The 15731-nt window shown below is 36.5% G+C and overlaps 1 protein-coding gene and 1 non-coding gene across 2 annotated transcripts in view; both read right to left on the reverse strand.

Moving 5' to 3' along the window:
- ZNF451 (zinc finger protein 451) overlaps positions 1-15731 on the reverse strand; it is an 84367-nt gene that overhangs the window by 6236 nt on the left and 62400 nt on the right. The window contains exon 14 of the mRNA XM_027126855.1: positions 9002-9070. Within this exon, the coding sequence (XP_026982656.1) occupies positions 9002-9070 (69 nt within the window). The remainder of the gene's footprint in view (positions 1-9001; positions 9071-15731) is intronic.
- On the reverse strand, positions 3647-3753 carry LOC113631218 (U6 spliceosomal RNA). The gene has a single exon (XR_003437226.1). It is a non-coding gene; the product is annotated as a U6 spliceosomal RNA (small nuclear RNA).

Consider the following 15731-nt stretch of genomic DNA (forward strand, 5'->3'; position numbering starts at 1 on the left):
AAGAATATATATTTCTTCTTCTCTTTCTTTAAAACTCACAGCCCTGTTTAAAGCAAAAAATAACATTTTCTTGTAGAATTTATAACAAAAGCAAATATATATATATATTTTTTAGAGCAACCATAAAAATTAAAGAAAAGAGCTAAAACATCACGTAGGTATATTAAAATAGTAAACATTAAATAAATATAATGGAGTAAAATATAGATATTATAATAATCCAAAAGAAGGCAAGAAAGGGGGAACTAAGAGGTAAAAGAGGGAACAAAAAGAAAATAAAATGGCAGAGAGGAATCCAACCATGTGAGAAATTACATTAGATGTTAAGGGACTAAACAACTATTAAAAAGTAGAGGCTGTTAGAGTAAATCAAAAAGTAAGATTGAACTTTACGGTGTCTATAAGAGATGTAGTTTCAAAATAAAGACATAAATAGATTGAAAGTAAAAGGATGGAAAAATATATACCGTGAAAAATTAAGCATAAGAAAGCTTGAGTAGCTATATTAATATCAGAAAAGAAGATTTCATGATAAAAGGTATTACCAGAGATAAAGAACATTTCATAATATCATAATGAAAAACAGGTCATTTCATTACGAAGACACATCAGAAATGTATATGCAACTAAAAACAGAACTTGAAAATACAAAAATATAAAATGAGGGAACTAAAGAGAAAAAATAAATCTACAATCATTGATGAAGAAGTTCACTGTTCCTACTGTAGTAACTGAGAGATCAACTAGATTAAAAAAAATCACAGTAGATCTGATATTATCAACCACCTTGACCTAATTGACATGTATAAAATACTTTACTTAGTAAACACAGAAAATACATTCTTTTCAAGTGCGTATGGAATGTTCATCAAGACAACCCACATGTTGGGCCATAAAAGTCTCAATAAATTTCAAAAGATTTAAATTTCACAGGGTATACTCTCTTACCACAACAAAATTAGATTAGGAATGAATAATAAGACATTCAAATATTTGGAAATTAAACAATATACTTCTAAAGAGCCAAGAGATCAAAGGAGAAAATATAAGGAAAATCAGAAAATATTTTAAACTGATAGCAAAAATACAATATGAAAAGGTGTGGAACACGGCAATAAGTAGAGAATTGACAAACTACAGTCTGTGGGCCAAATCCAGTCCACCAGCAATTTTTGTAAATAAAGTTTTATTGGATACATCCACACTCATTTATGTATTGTTTAGGGCTGTTTTCATGCTATAATAGCAGAGCTGAGTAAATGTAACAGACACCACAAAGCCTAAAATGTTTACTATCTGGTATTTTACAGGAAAAGCTTGTTCACCCTGGCTTAGAGGGAAATAAACACCTTTAAATGTTTACATTAGAAAACAAGAAAAAATTTAGGTCAACAATCTAAGTGTCACATTAAAAAGCTATAAAAGATGAGAAAATTAAACCCAAAGTAGAAGAAAGGAAATAATAAAGAGCAGAAATCAGTGAAATGGAAAGCAGACCAAAAAGAGAGAAATTACCAACTAAAAACAGTTCATTCCTTGAAAAGACTAAATAAACTGATAAACTTTTAGTTAGTGATCAAGAAAGAGAGAAAACAAAAATTACCAATATCAGGAAAAAATGAGAAGATATCACCAGAGATCCTACAGAAATAAAAAAATATGTAGGGCTTCCCTGGTGGCGCAGTGGTTGAGAGTCCGCCTGCCGATGCAGGGGACACGGGTTCGTGCCCCGGTCTGGGAAGATCCCACATGCCGCGGAGTGGCTGGGCCCGTGAGCCATGGCCGCTGAACCTGCGCGTCGGGAGCCTGTGCTCCGCAATGGGAGAGGCCACAACAGTGAGAGGCCCGCGTACCGCAAAAAAAAAAAAAAAAAAAATATGTAATAAAGGAATATTATTATGAACAACTTTACATTGGTACATTTGACAATCTAGGTAAAATGGACAAATTTCTTGAAAAACACTATTCTCGAACACTAACACAAGATTAAACAAAATCTACCTATAAATATATTAAAGAAAGTAATTATTTTAAAAATTATTTATTTATTTATTTAATGTCTTTATTGGGAGTATAATTGCTTTACAATGTTGTGTTAGTTTCTGCTGTACAACAAAGTGAATCAGCTATACATATACATATATCCCCATATCCCCTCCCTCTTGAGCCTCCCTCCCACCCTCCCTATCCCACCTCTCTAGGTTGTCACAAAGCATCGAGCTGATCTCCCTGTGCTATGCAGCAGCTTCCCACTAGCCATCCATTTTACATTTGGTACTGTATATATGTCAATGCTACTCTCTCACTTCGTCCCAGCTTCCCCTTCCCACCCTGTGTCCTCAAGTCCATTCTTTATGTCTGTGTCTTTATTTCTGTCCCGCCACTAGGTTCATCAGTACTGTTTTTTTAGATTCCATATATGTGTCTTAGCATATGGTATTTGTTTTTCTCTTCCTGACTTACTTCACTCTGTATGACAGACTCTAGGTCCATCTACCTCATTACAAATAACTCAACTTTGTTCCTTTTAAGCGCTGAGTAATAGTCCATTGTGTATATGTGCCACATCTTCTTTATCCATTCATCTGTCAATGGACACTTAGGTTGCTTCCATGTCCTGGATACTGTAAATAGTACTGCAATGAACACTGTGGTACATGTATCTTTTTAAATTATGGTTTTCTCAGGGTATATGCCCAGTAGTGGGATTGCTGGGTCATATGGTAGTTCTACTTTTAGTTTTTTAAGGAAGCTCCATACTGTTCTCCATAGTGGCTGTATCCATTCACATTCCCACCAACAGTGCAGGAGGGTTCCCTTTTCTCCACACCTTCTCCAGCATTTGTTGTTTGTAGATTTTTTGAAGATGGCCATTCTGACCAGGGTGAGGTGACACCTCATTGCATTTTTAAAAAATAAATTTATTTATTTTATTTTGGCTGCATTGGGTCTTTGTTGCTGCATGCAGGCTTTCTCTAGTTGCAGCGAGCGGGGGTTACTCTTCGTAGCGGTGCACAGGCTTCTAATCGCGGTGGCTTCTCTTTTGTGGAGCACGGGCTCTAGGCGCACGGGCTTCAGTAGTTGTGGCTTGCAGGCTCTAGAGCGCAGGCTCAGTAGTTGTGGCACACAGGCTTAGTTGCTCTGCAGCATATGGGATCTTCCCAGACCAGGGCTCAAACCCATGTCCCCTGCATTGGGAGGCAGATTCTTAACCATTGCACCACCAGGGAAGTCCCTCATTGTGGTTTTGATTAGCATTTCTCTAATGATTAGTGGTGCTGAGCATCTTTTCATGTGTTTGTGGGCAATCTGTATGTCTTCTTTGAAGAAATGTCTATTTAGGTCTTCCGCCCATTTCTGGATTGGGATGTTTGATTTTTTGATATTGAGCTTCATGAGTTACTTGTATATTTTGGAGATTAATCCTTTGTTGGTTGCTTCGTTTGCAAATATTTTCTCCCATTCTGAGGGTTGTCTTTTCGTCTTGTTTATGGTTTCCTTTGCTGTGCAAAAGCTGTTAAGTTTCATTAGGTCTCATTTGTTTATTTTTTATTTTACTTCCATTACTCTAGGAGTTGGGTCAAAAAAGATCTTGCTGTGATTTATGTCATAGAGTGTTCTGCCTATATCTTCCTCTAAGAGTTTTAAAAATATGGAATGCTTCACGAATTTGCATGTTACCCTTGCACAGGGGCCATGGTAATCTTCTCTGTATTGTTCCAATTTTAGTATATGTGCTGCCGAAGTGAGCACAGTAAATTTATTATTAAAAGACTCCCCAGAAAGAAAACTCCAGACCCAAATAGTTTTACCAGTGAATTCTCTGAAACATTTAAACATTTAAAGAAGAAATAAAATTGGTCTTAGAGTGAATATATAACAAAATGGCAGAGTAGGCAGCTCTAAACACAGAAATACTGAAACACAAGCAGAAACTGTCAGAAACGACTTTGTCAGAAGTCTGGAAAACATTCACAGCAACCAAGCAAACACTGAATCAAGAAAAAGGCAAATAAAAGCAGTAGGAAAGCCTCATGGTATTTTCACTTGCCCTCTCCTCACCACCTCCCCGTGCCTCCGCAGCAGCCTCGAAGATGGCAGCCCATACTCCTAGTGTGGGACCCTGGTCCCTGGTTCCAGACAGAGCAGAGCAGAACTCACAAATTATTGTGTTTGTTCTAATCTGTCTGGGGGCTACCTGAAGGACTGAAACAAGGCATTCATCTCTATTTTACGAAGCTCAGAACCCACTCAGGGCAGAAAAGCAGGCTGCATTGCTCAGAAACACTGTAAGACAAATAAAAAGCCCACAGCCTGGGGTAAAAGATTATGGTTGAGACATACAATAGAACACTTAATATCTGAAAAGAAAAGCCATGAAGAGAATTTCCTTGGGAAATCAGGGCATTCAAAAGCACCTATGTGTACTGGGGAATTTAGGACCCAGGACATGATGCATGCTCAGAAAATACCTCAGAAGACACCAAGCCTTCACCACTGGCTGATCTGTAGGTTCAGTGCAAGCCTGGCTAAATGCTGAAGGGCCCTAGCACACAGCCAATCTGCAAAACCAGAGAGAGGTTGTTTTTTGTTTTGTTTTGTTTTAGCTCCTGGTATTCAAGGAAATCTCTGTTAAAACACTAATTGAACAAAAGCTTAAAGGAACAGAGACTTCAATGACCAGATGTGACAAGGAATACAGTTATTGCAAAAATGGTTTGGAAAAGTAACTAAACAAACGGACAACCGCAGCCTTTGACAATCACAAACAGCAAACTCTGGGGAAGAGGTAGAATCTGATTTCCAGAGGTACTACATTATAATATTTGCACATCCAATTTTCAACAACAACAAAAACACAGATAATACAAAGAAACAGGAAAGTATGGCCCACTCAAAGTGAAAAAAATTGAGTTAAATTATCCCTGAGGACACCAAGACATTGAATTTACTAAACAAAGACTTTAAACCAACTGTCTTACATACGTTCTAGGAGCTAGAGTAAACTATGGACAAGGAAGTAAAGGAAACCAGTAAAACAATGTATGAATAAAATGAGAATATCATAAAGAGATTGGAATTATGAAAGGCCACCAAATAGAAATTCTGGAGCTGTAAAGTACAACTAAAATGAAAAATTCATTACAGGAGTTTAACAAAATTAAGCAGACAGAAAAAAGAATCAGCAAATTAAATGTCCCAGATTTGATGAAAGATATAAATCTACACATCCAAGAAGCCCAACAAACTCCAAACAGGAGAAACTCAAAGAGATCCACACTGAGACAAATTATAGTCAAATTGTCAAAAGCCAAAATCAACAGAAACAGCAAGAGAGAAGCAACTCATCACATGTAAAATTTTTAATAACACTAATAGCTTATTTCTCATCAGAAATCATGGAGACCAGAAGGCAGTGAGATATATTTAAAGTGCTGAAAGGGAAAACAAAACCAAAACTGTCAAGCAAGAATTCTATATCCAGAAAGAATGGAGAAGAAATCAAGACAAAGCTAAAGGAGTTTTTTACTAGCAGATCTGCCCTGCAAGAAATGCTAAGGGAATCCTTCAAGTTGAACTGAAAGGACATTAGACAGTGACTCAAATCTATATGAAGAAATAAAGAACATTTATGGCAAATATGTCCTTGTTTTTCTTTTATATGTCTAAGTCTATGTTTCTCTTATTCTCTTTTCTCTCTGCCTTAATTTCACTCTCTTTGAAAGAGAGGTAATATGACAAAATAAGAAAGAACCCACTAATGGGAGTTAGAAGACCTATATCGAACCATGCTCCAATCATTTTGAGGCTGTGAATCTGAAGACAAATTACTTAATGTTTGGAAGACTAAGTTTTTATGTAAAATAAGGAGAATATTCTGATTCTCATAAGTTGTTAAGATTAAGAGCAGTTTTCAAAGTATTAGATTTTTCATAAGCATTAATTGAAGTTAAAACTGAACACACTAGTCTCTTATCCTTTCTTTGTGGCCACAGTATAGAGTTTTACTGTTTATGTTACATTATAATATTAATAATTATATTGATGACTGCTATTAATTGAAGGAACTCTAAGGCAAATTGCTGACATTTACAGAAAGACTGTTTTGCATTGGCAATCATCCACATAATGCTGTCTTCTTTCTTTTCCAAGGATTTGAGTCAGAATACCTCTGTTAAGTGTGCATGCTTCCAGAGCACACCTTACATGCAGGTAACAGTGACTAATGATAATGATCAAAATCATAGGGAATTCTCTTGTTAGTGGTTAGGACTCTGCACTTTCACTGCCAAAGGCACAGGTTCAATCCCTGGTCGGGGAACTAAGATCCTGCAAGCTGTGTGGCCAAAAATAAATAAATAAATAAGTCACAATAACAGCGGCAGCAACCAATACATACACTGCTTACCATGTGCCAGGCTACTCTAGTAAGGTAGGTATACTAGTATTCCTGAGGAAACTGACACACAGTGAAATTAAGGGACTTGCACAATATTATATAACTTGTAAGCAGCAGAGCTGAGATAAAATAGGACCTTTATGATTGACTTGGGTAGTTACAATCTGATACAGGTCTACAGAGAACAACAAAGAATGAGACAGAAGACTGGAGATAAATCATGGTGGGCAGAGACGTGGCGACAAGAGAAATTGCCTTTCCTCAAGGCAAAAAGATCATAAGCAAATTGATCCTGCTTTTTGCCACTCATTTGTCAGGCTTTTAAAGTGTTGTGTTGGGAAGGGAAGGAATGAGAAGAGATTTGAGAAGTTACTTATACTTTTTTGAGTTTTGCTATTAGGTCTAGACTAGAACATCACTTTGCTCCCATGGTGCAGGGTCAACAAAATCACCCAATATTCTCCCAGCCAAATGGCCTCTGTCTAAATTTCCTTTATTCAGTTATAGGGAGATGGGTCCTCGTAGCTCTAATGTGTTATAAGTTTATTCATTCAACAATCATTTAGTGCTAAACACTGTGCTAGGTGTTGTTGAAATAAAGATAAATGAAACATGATCCTACTCCTTGAGGAGCTCATGGTCTGGTGGGGATGAGAGATGCAAACAAAAAAAATGTTTAAATTGGAGGAATTCTAGGAGTGGTAGTGGGTAGCTGTCTCTAAAAATGGAAGATCTAAGAGGCACTGATCAAACAAAACTGTCTACAAAATTGGTAATTCTATATGGTTCAACCTAAGAGATGATATTTGAGCTAGTTCTTGTTGGGGGAAAAGAAGGGGCAAAGGAAGGTATTAGAGGCAAGTACAGAGGAGGCCACACTCCCTAACTTACAAGTGTAACACTATGTGCTTCTCACACTCATTTTACATAAAGCATCAGGAAATGAAAGAAAACACACACGTAACACCACTTTGATTTTTCTTGAAATTAGAGCATTATATCCTTTCTTCATAGAACAACTAGTTAAAAGTTTGAAGTATCTTTTCTTGAATCCATTAACGGTAATCCTTCTTCCAAACTAAGACATGATAAAGATGTAAAAACTCTCAAAATCTCCCAACCATAAAATGTATTACATAGATAACAAAACACTAGAAATTCTGGTACATATTCATTTATACACATCTCAGATTTCCTGGGTTAGCTAGGAGCCCACAGAACTGTGGAGGTTTCTCAAGTGTGTTTATTTAAAAGTTATAATTTTGTTTGGCATTTTCCATGGGATTAGTCATGGGTAGTACATGAAGGTTGCAAAGTCTGAGCTACTTAGATGCTCAACGGTGTTTATCTTTTCATGGCCTTGATAAACAACTTAGCTGGCAGTTTTTGTTTAAAACTCACAAAATGTTCTTTCACCTGTTTAACTCATCATTATGTGGCTGCTAAGCACTGAGCCAGACCTTGCAAGACCATGTTGGGAAAACAAGTTGGTCAGAAAACTTGCTTCCAATTAGGCTGCAGATTTATTGCCAACTTTGTTTAACCAGTGAATTTTGACTATAAGAGGGAAAGATCAGTCTTCTACTTCACTGAATGGATGAATCAGTTCCACTGCCACAGTCAAATTTCCAACCCCAGATAGCACAAAGATCCAGTGTGCTCCTAGTCAGACTAATTGTACTCTAGGAGAGCGCAAGGAGACGTGCAGAAACAAACCAGGTGGCCATTCTGTGTGTGCTTGTTGCTACGTTTCCCTCTCTAATTACACATTTCCACTCTCAAATCTCCACCAACAAATACTACACTGGAACTATACTATGACTCCTACTGTCGTCCTTGAATGTCAAAGATGCCAAAAGAAAAGTTTCAACTACTTTAGTGAAGGTTCAAGTATTTTCCAAAATCTGTTGTTTCACTTCCCCCCAGGTTATTAAAAAGCACAGTCTGTTATGGAAAAACCATAGTAAAAACTGGACTTATGTCACAACCAAATAGTGGTACAGCAAGTAAATTATTTGATGTGAAGTAATATAAAAAGTTCTCTTTAACCTATGGAAGGAAATACCTTTTCCTTTAAGAGGAGGGAAACATAATTAATTTATTTAAAAAGTCCACTAATATTCAGCTGTAAGTGCTTGCTTTTATAGTTCTACTGCAAAACTTTAATATTCTTAATTTAATACTACTCAAAATAAATAAAAATTAGGACACCAAAATCTTCTCCTATCCCTGGAACAGCAACTTTTTCTGCAAAGGGTCAGAAAATATTTATTTTAGGCTTGGTTGCGGGGTGGGGGAGGATCTATTATTTGTATCACAACTACTCACCCTTGCTCTTGCGACATCAAAGCAACAGCGCAGACAATACTTACACAACAGAGTGTGGCTGAGCTCCAATAAAACCTTATTTACAAAACCAGGCAGTCGACTGGCTGATTTCTCTTTTAGCCCCTAAATCATCTTACACGAGGAAATGCAAACTATCCTTTAAATGAGAGAACAATTTTTTTTTTTTTTATACTCAGTGGTAGGAGGGATGAAGTGAAAGAGGGAGAAATTTAAAAAAAACATACAGATACAGTCAGGAAGGGATTAGGTTACCTTCTGTGGATCTGAATTCTTCTCCCATTGAAGTACTCTTCATACCCAGGTTATCATCACTGTCACATTCTGTAAAGAAGAATAAATTCAAATGTACTTCTGAAAAAGTTTTGTGCCATAATTTATGTATTCTAAGACAATGTGACTTTCAATGACTTCTCCCATACCCAAGCTTACTAATTACAATCCATTAGTATTACACAACTTTCCTTAGAGATTTGTGTGTTTTTTAATGCTTACCAAATAATATTACTTAAATTGAGAAAAAGATAAAAATGAATGAAATAGGCAATTTGATTTTGGCTCCATATTCAAAAAATTATTTGAAAAAGTTCTTTTTGCATGTTGAGGAAATATAAAATCCTAGTATATTTTTAAAAACTGTGTATTTTAAAAAGCTAGTATGTTTATTTGGATCTAGCAAATAAACTCCGAAGTTTCATTTGCATGAAATCATCTTTAAAAGATTTTTAATGATGACAGATAAAATTCTCCTGTATTTTGAAAATCATATGCATTCATCTCTATAGAGACCATAGATTTATATTAACAGTGTCTCTGCATGGCACAAACTCACTTGATGCCTTATATGCTTACTGAGAGACCTAAGGCTTTAAAATAATGACATGACTGACCGGGTATTACAAAAGTCACTTAAAATATGAACGTGGTACCATCAGGGACCCAGAATTTGGCTTTCCACCTTAACTACATTTAAATCAATTTCTATCAGAGTGACTGAATCAGGGTTTAAATAACCCTGATTGTGTATTCAATACAAATCACATGGACGTATTTGCTTCTGTGAAAATATATAAAAACTAACAATATACATTTAAAAATTTATCAATATATCACTGTTTATAAATAAAAACCACTATATTTCTCTTATATTCCTTTGCTGCAAAAATTTATTACGAGTCACCTTTTGCTATTCCAGCAAAAAAAACTATTGCTTTTTCTATAATATGTTATATACACCTACTACTTCAAATATTTCAAGCTGTGTTTTAGTGAAATAAAACATTACATTTACAATGTGAAGAACAAAAAATTTAGTCTTAAAACATTAGGAACAAAGAGAAAATACCCAAGGTTTCTTTTATTACAATTCAAAGTCAAGGCCAGTCAAAAGCAGCATGTGGTAACTGGCCTAAACAATTCATCATGGCAACCAAGACCTAAGGCAAAACTGCAGGTTTGAATCATAAGGTTTAGCTTGACACTAGGTTGTAAAAATTTTTAAAGGTTTCGTTTGCCTCAATCAGCCCCCCATCTGTAGAACAGAGAAAATCATGAATTTTTTCCCTATTTTTCAGTACCTTGCACAGAATTAACTGTATCATATAGATTTTTAGGATGGTGCCCAAAGCAACAACCTATATAGTCTCATCAACAGGCTGAGCAAGCAGGCAGATAGATGCTTAGAATTAGGTTCAACAACTATTTCATATAGGGCATGCCACTGCTTCAATCACCTACACTTTCACAGCATGGGTGAATTAGTATGTTCAACTTTTAAGATGGCTTTAAAAACCTGTATAATTGGTACCAACCATACTTAATGCCTTCATCCCATTCATTCCAAAATGAAGACACAAACCAAACAGACATAACAAAGTCCCAGGGCCATAAACCAGACAGCCCAAGGACAGTGTTCAGATTCAACAAAAATCATGTCAAAGCACAGTAAAGTCTGTTTTCAATTTAAATTCACTAATTCATAACAGCCTATGCTCAAGTCCCTCCTTGCATTACCTAAGAAAAAATATTCTAGGAAAGTTCAAACTTTACATAAAACTGGAAGGAAGATGTTTAATTACTGAAGAACTATAAACAACTGAATACACAAAACTGTGTTTTTAAAAACTGTTTACATAAAGCAAACAATGTTCTTGAACTAACCTACAAGATACAGGCAAGTTCTATTACATAAACAGATCTTTAAGAGCCCAGAGAATTTTTTTATATAAGCAATGGCGGTGACTAATGAAATAGTAGAAAATGGCAACTCAGAAATTCAGTCATCAAGAATGTGGTTGAAGTAGGTCCAATAACAACACAACACTCTGGAAAGTAAAAGCAAACAAACAAACAAAACCTTAAAATGTATGGTCAAGACAGTAAAAACAAGTACCATAGTTATTTTATTTTACAAAGAGCATACTACAAGCCAGGAGCAGCGTCACGGGGTAAATAAAAATGGTGCTAGCGTGGTCCCTTTAATTCAGCCTGCCCTCACACTGAGACTGCATTTCTACAGTCTGAAGAAAAGAAAATGGGGCTTCTTGCTTTACTTACAAGACAAAAGATCCCAGAGAACTTACAATGATAAGTTGGCTATGCTTGACACATAATCAGCTTACTTTTTAAAGTACCAGAACCCCCAGAACCCACAATCAAATCTTTTTACCTTCTAGGGGAAAAAAAAAAAAAAAAAAGCATCTTCCTAAATGTTATTTTCATCTATACACACTCTGCACTGCCGTTAGACTGCAACAGAGCGTCTCATCTTCATTCCTCAAGGACATGGTAAGAGCGAACAATGCACAATGGATTCTCTACATAATAAAATCAGGGCTTTGTGTCAGTGAAAGCCTCAGCCTTCACAGGTGATGGCTGTGTGGCCTCAGGCAGCTATTTTAACCTTCCTGGGCCTCTGCTCCCTCATCTATGAAAAGGGGCGATCTAATATATCCTAACTCACAGCGTTGAAAAGAGGATTAAACAACACGCAGAAGTTCTTTGAACATGTTCAAACATCTTCAAACACTACAAATACAAAAGGCAGCTAGCATGGTGGCTGGCACACAGTAGGTCCTTAATAAAGGTTAGTTCCTTTTACTTCTTTAAAACAACAATTGAAATGACAAGTGGTATCTGCATCTTTGAAACATGAGGCTTGAGTTAGAATGAACACATATTTGTGAATAAAGTGTGAAAAGCATAAAAGAAGAAAAAGTCTACCTGGCTCCTCTGACTAGGATCACTAGAAAGGATCCATGTATCTTGGTAAATTTTTAAAAGGTGAAAATGAGTACAATATAAAATAGAACTGATGAAGGATAAGGGACCCAAAGGTGTCAATTCAGGACAGATTAGTATTTTTACACATCTCTACAGGGATTTACACATATATCATAGCTGTAATCAAAACGTTGGTGCTGGAACCCTGATGCATAGAAGGAGAGTGAGTTTAAAGGGCAAAAACCATGACACATTCAAATCTCAAACTTAGTATAAAGGCTCACCTTGCTAGAGAGGGTAACTGATTTAACCCAAGTCAGAGATCTAACAAAGTAGCAGCAGTAGCACTACTTACCTGTCCTCTCCCTACCAAGCAAAGATATAATAAGACCTTATGACCAAATGACTGACATTCATACATGGAGCCAGCAACTTCCCAATACCTCTATTTCTACTGAAATAAGTATCTCCTGAAAAAACTTTCAATTAACTGAAAAACTGGCAAAAAAGAAAGTATAAGATACCATATGATCACTGATTCTGACAACACTATTCAATAGATTCTTCCTGTTTACACAGGAGTAATAAAACCACTTTATGGTCCTAATAATGGAAAATTTCTGAAAAGTTATAAAGAAATAAGAGGTTCAAGCTTGTATCATTTGTCTATGCTATGGCAGAGATTTTAAAAACGTGAAAAATCATCACAATGCTTATAAAACATGAGAGAACTTCTCACTGTGTGTTACTTGTAAGAGAATTTGTGGGGTGGCTGGTTGGTAACTAGGAGCCTTGAAACGACAGATGCCCGAAGCTGTACGTGATATTGTATGTACAGTAAGTCCCCTACATACAAACAAGTTCCGTTCCGAGAGCGCGTTCGTAAGTCCAACAAAATTAGCCTAGGTACCCAACTAACACAATCAGCTATATAATACTGTACTGCAATAGGTTTATAATACTTTTCACACAAATAATACATAAACACAAAAAATAAAGAAAGCATTTTTAATCTTACAATACAGTACCTTGAAAAGTACAGTAGTACCAGCTACATCACCGCTGCTTTTACGCTTGCTTCTGGACATCCTGGGCTTGAAATAAAGATACTGTACTACTGTACTCTATATAGTAATGTACAGTAAAGTACACAAAAACACAACCACTTGTAGAGGACGCACGCATGTGACAAGGTATGCCAGACACGTGAAGTAACTTACGTGATTGGACATGCGAATGCACGTTTGTAAAGTTTGCAACTTGAAGGTTCATATGTAGGGGACTTACTGTACATGTCCATTTGGGGGAAAGAGGTTTGGAAAGCTTTTTTCAGATTCCCAAAAAGGTCCATCGACGCCTACCCGCAAACCACACTGCCTTAAAATAACTGGTTGTCAGATCTGAAGATAGCACACGGGGTTAAGCTAGATGAAAGGAGTTACCCTGGCATTCTCGTGGTAACCAAAACTACACTACAGGCCCAACACGAACTGCAGTATTTGTGGACACTGAGAGATGTTTCTCAGTCACAATACATATTAAATATCATTTCTTAACAAAGACTGTTACTCTACTATTCAGAAAGCCATTTATTAGGAAAGGTGAAGGAATAAAGTTACCCAAGAAAGTCACTGTTCTTTGATTTTTCTTATTATAAAGTTTATTAGCAGGCAGTTTGATGCCTTTCAATCTTCCATGAAGAAAAAAATTTGTCTTAAACTGAATCTGAACATACTGTGATTCAGCATAATATTTTTTTAAATTTTAGAGTTATAAAAGCATCTTTAAATCCAGACCTAAATAAAATATGTGACTTAAAGACTACACTTCTTTGGCCACTTAATTTTAATAATTTTCATTACTTTTAAAATGTAGTGGCTATAGCACATGAAAAGATGCTCTACATCACTAACCATTAGGGAAATGGAAATCAAAAACAAAATGAGATGCCACTTCGCACCCATTAGGATGGCTACTATAAAAACAAACAAAAGTCAGAAAATAACAATTGTTGGCAAGGATGCAGAGAAAATGGAACCCTTATGCACTACTGGTGAGAATGTAAAATGGTACAATCCATGTGGAAAATTAGTATGGAGATTTCTCAAAAAATTAGAAAAAGGACTTCCCTGGTGGTGCAGTGGTTAAGAATACACCTGCCAATGCAGGGAACATGGGTTCGAGCCCTGGTCTGGGAAGATACCACATGCCGCGGAGCAACTAAGCCCGTGCGCCACAACTACTGAGCCTGCGCTCTAGAGCCCACAAGCCACAACTACTGAGCCTGCGTGCCACAACTACTGAAGCCTGCGCGCCTAGAGCCCGTGCGCCGCAGCAAGAAAAGCCACCACAATGAGAAGCCCATGCACCGCAACAAAGAGTAGCCCCCACTCACCGCAATTAGAAAAAGCCCTTGAGCAGCAACGAAGACTGACATAGCCATAAATGAATGAATGAATTAGAAATAGAATTACCATATGATCCAGCAATTCCACTTCTGGGTATATACTCATAAGAACTGAAAGGAGGATCTCGAAGAGATGTCTGTATCCCCATGTTCACAACAGCATGATTCATAATAGCTGAAGCATGGACGCAACCCAAGTGTCCATCAATGGATAAATGGATAAGCAAAAGGGGGTATATACATACAATGGAGTATTATTCACCCTTAAAAAGGAAGGACATTTTGACATAGGCTACAACATGGGTGAAACCTGAGGACATTTTGCTCAGTGAAATAAGCCAGTCACAAAAATACAAAGGCTGCATGATTTAACTTACACGACATACTTAGAGTAGTCAAATTCATAGACAGGAAACAGAATGGTGGCTGCCAGGAGCTGGGGAAAGGGGAGTGTGGGGTTGTTTAGTGGGTATGGAGTTTCAGTTTTGCAAGATGAAAAGAGTTCTGGGGATGGATGGCGGTGATGGCTGCACAACAATGTAAATGCAGTTAATACCACTCAACTGGAGACTTCAAAATGGTTAAGATGGTAAATCTTATGTATATTTTACTACAATGAAAAAACTGGAAAGAAAAAGTAAAAAAATATATAGTGGCTAGTAACCATATTTCCTTTTTACAGTAGTAATAATTAATAATAGCTGCTATTTACTGAGCACCTATGCTCTTTCCTATGCTATGCTAGACACTATACGTATCACTAATTCTTACAACCTTATAGATATGAAAAGTGAGACTCAGAAAAAGTTGAGTAACTTGCCTGAAATCGCACAGCTAAGAAGCAGAAGTCAGTATTCGAATCAAAGACCATGCCCTTCTTTATGCACTGCATGGTCTCTGTATTTCACAAAAATTCAGAATAAAGTATACATGTGTCCCCAAAGAGCAGTAAGTTCAAATGAGCACTGATTACAAATGAATGATTAAAAAAAAAATACCTAGAGAATTCTATATTCTGACATAGAGAGTGGTTTATGACACTGATGAGTGAAAAAGGAAATTAAAGTATATGTCAAAAAAAAAAAAGGCTAGAGCATAAGAGACATTAAGAAAAGAACATCGGTATATAACAATAACCTATACTTTACCTCCAACCCTAATATACCCATGCAGACCTACTCATATGTAGCTCTCATTCCAAATAAAGTTGAAAGAAAGGCAAATCCATTACAGGTCTCATGTTCTAAATTACAAAAGAAATGCTCCCCAGAGCAGCAGCATAGGAGGAAGAAAAGGGGGTGGGCCTAGGTAGCAAAGGTAAAAATTTTAATATTTTTCAAGATATTAAGTAGATGT

Source organism: Aethalodelphis obliquidens, unplaced genomic scaffold, assembly GCF_003676395.1.
Source record: "Aethalodelphis obliquidens isolate GAN/ISIS:26980383/991018 unplaced genomic scaffold, ASM367639v1 scaffold31, whole genome shotgun sequence".
Lineage (NCBI taxonomy): Eukaryota > Metazoa > Chordata > Mammalia > Artiodactyla > Delphinidae > Aethalodelphis > Aethalodelphis obliquidens.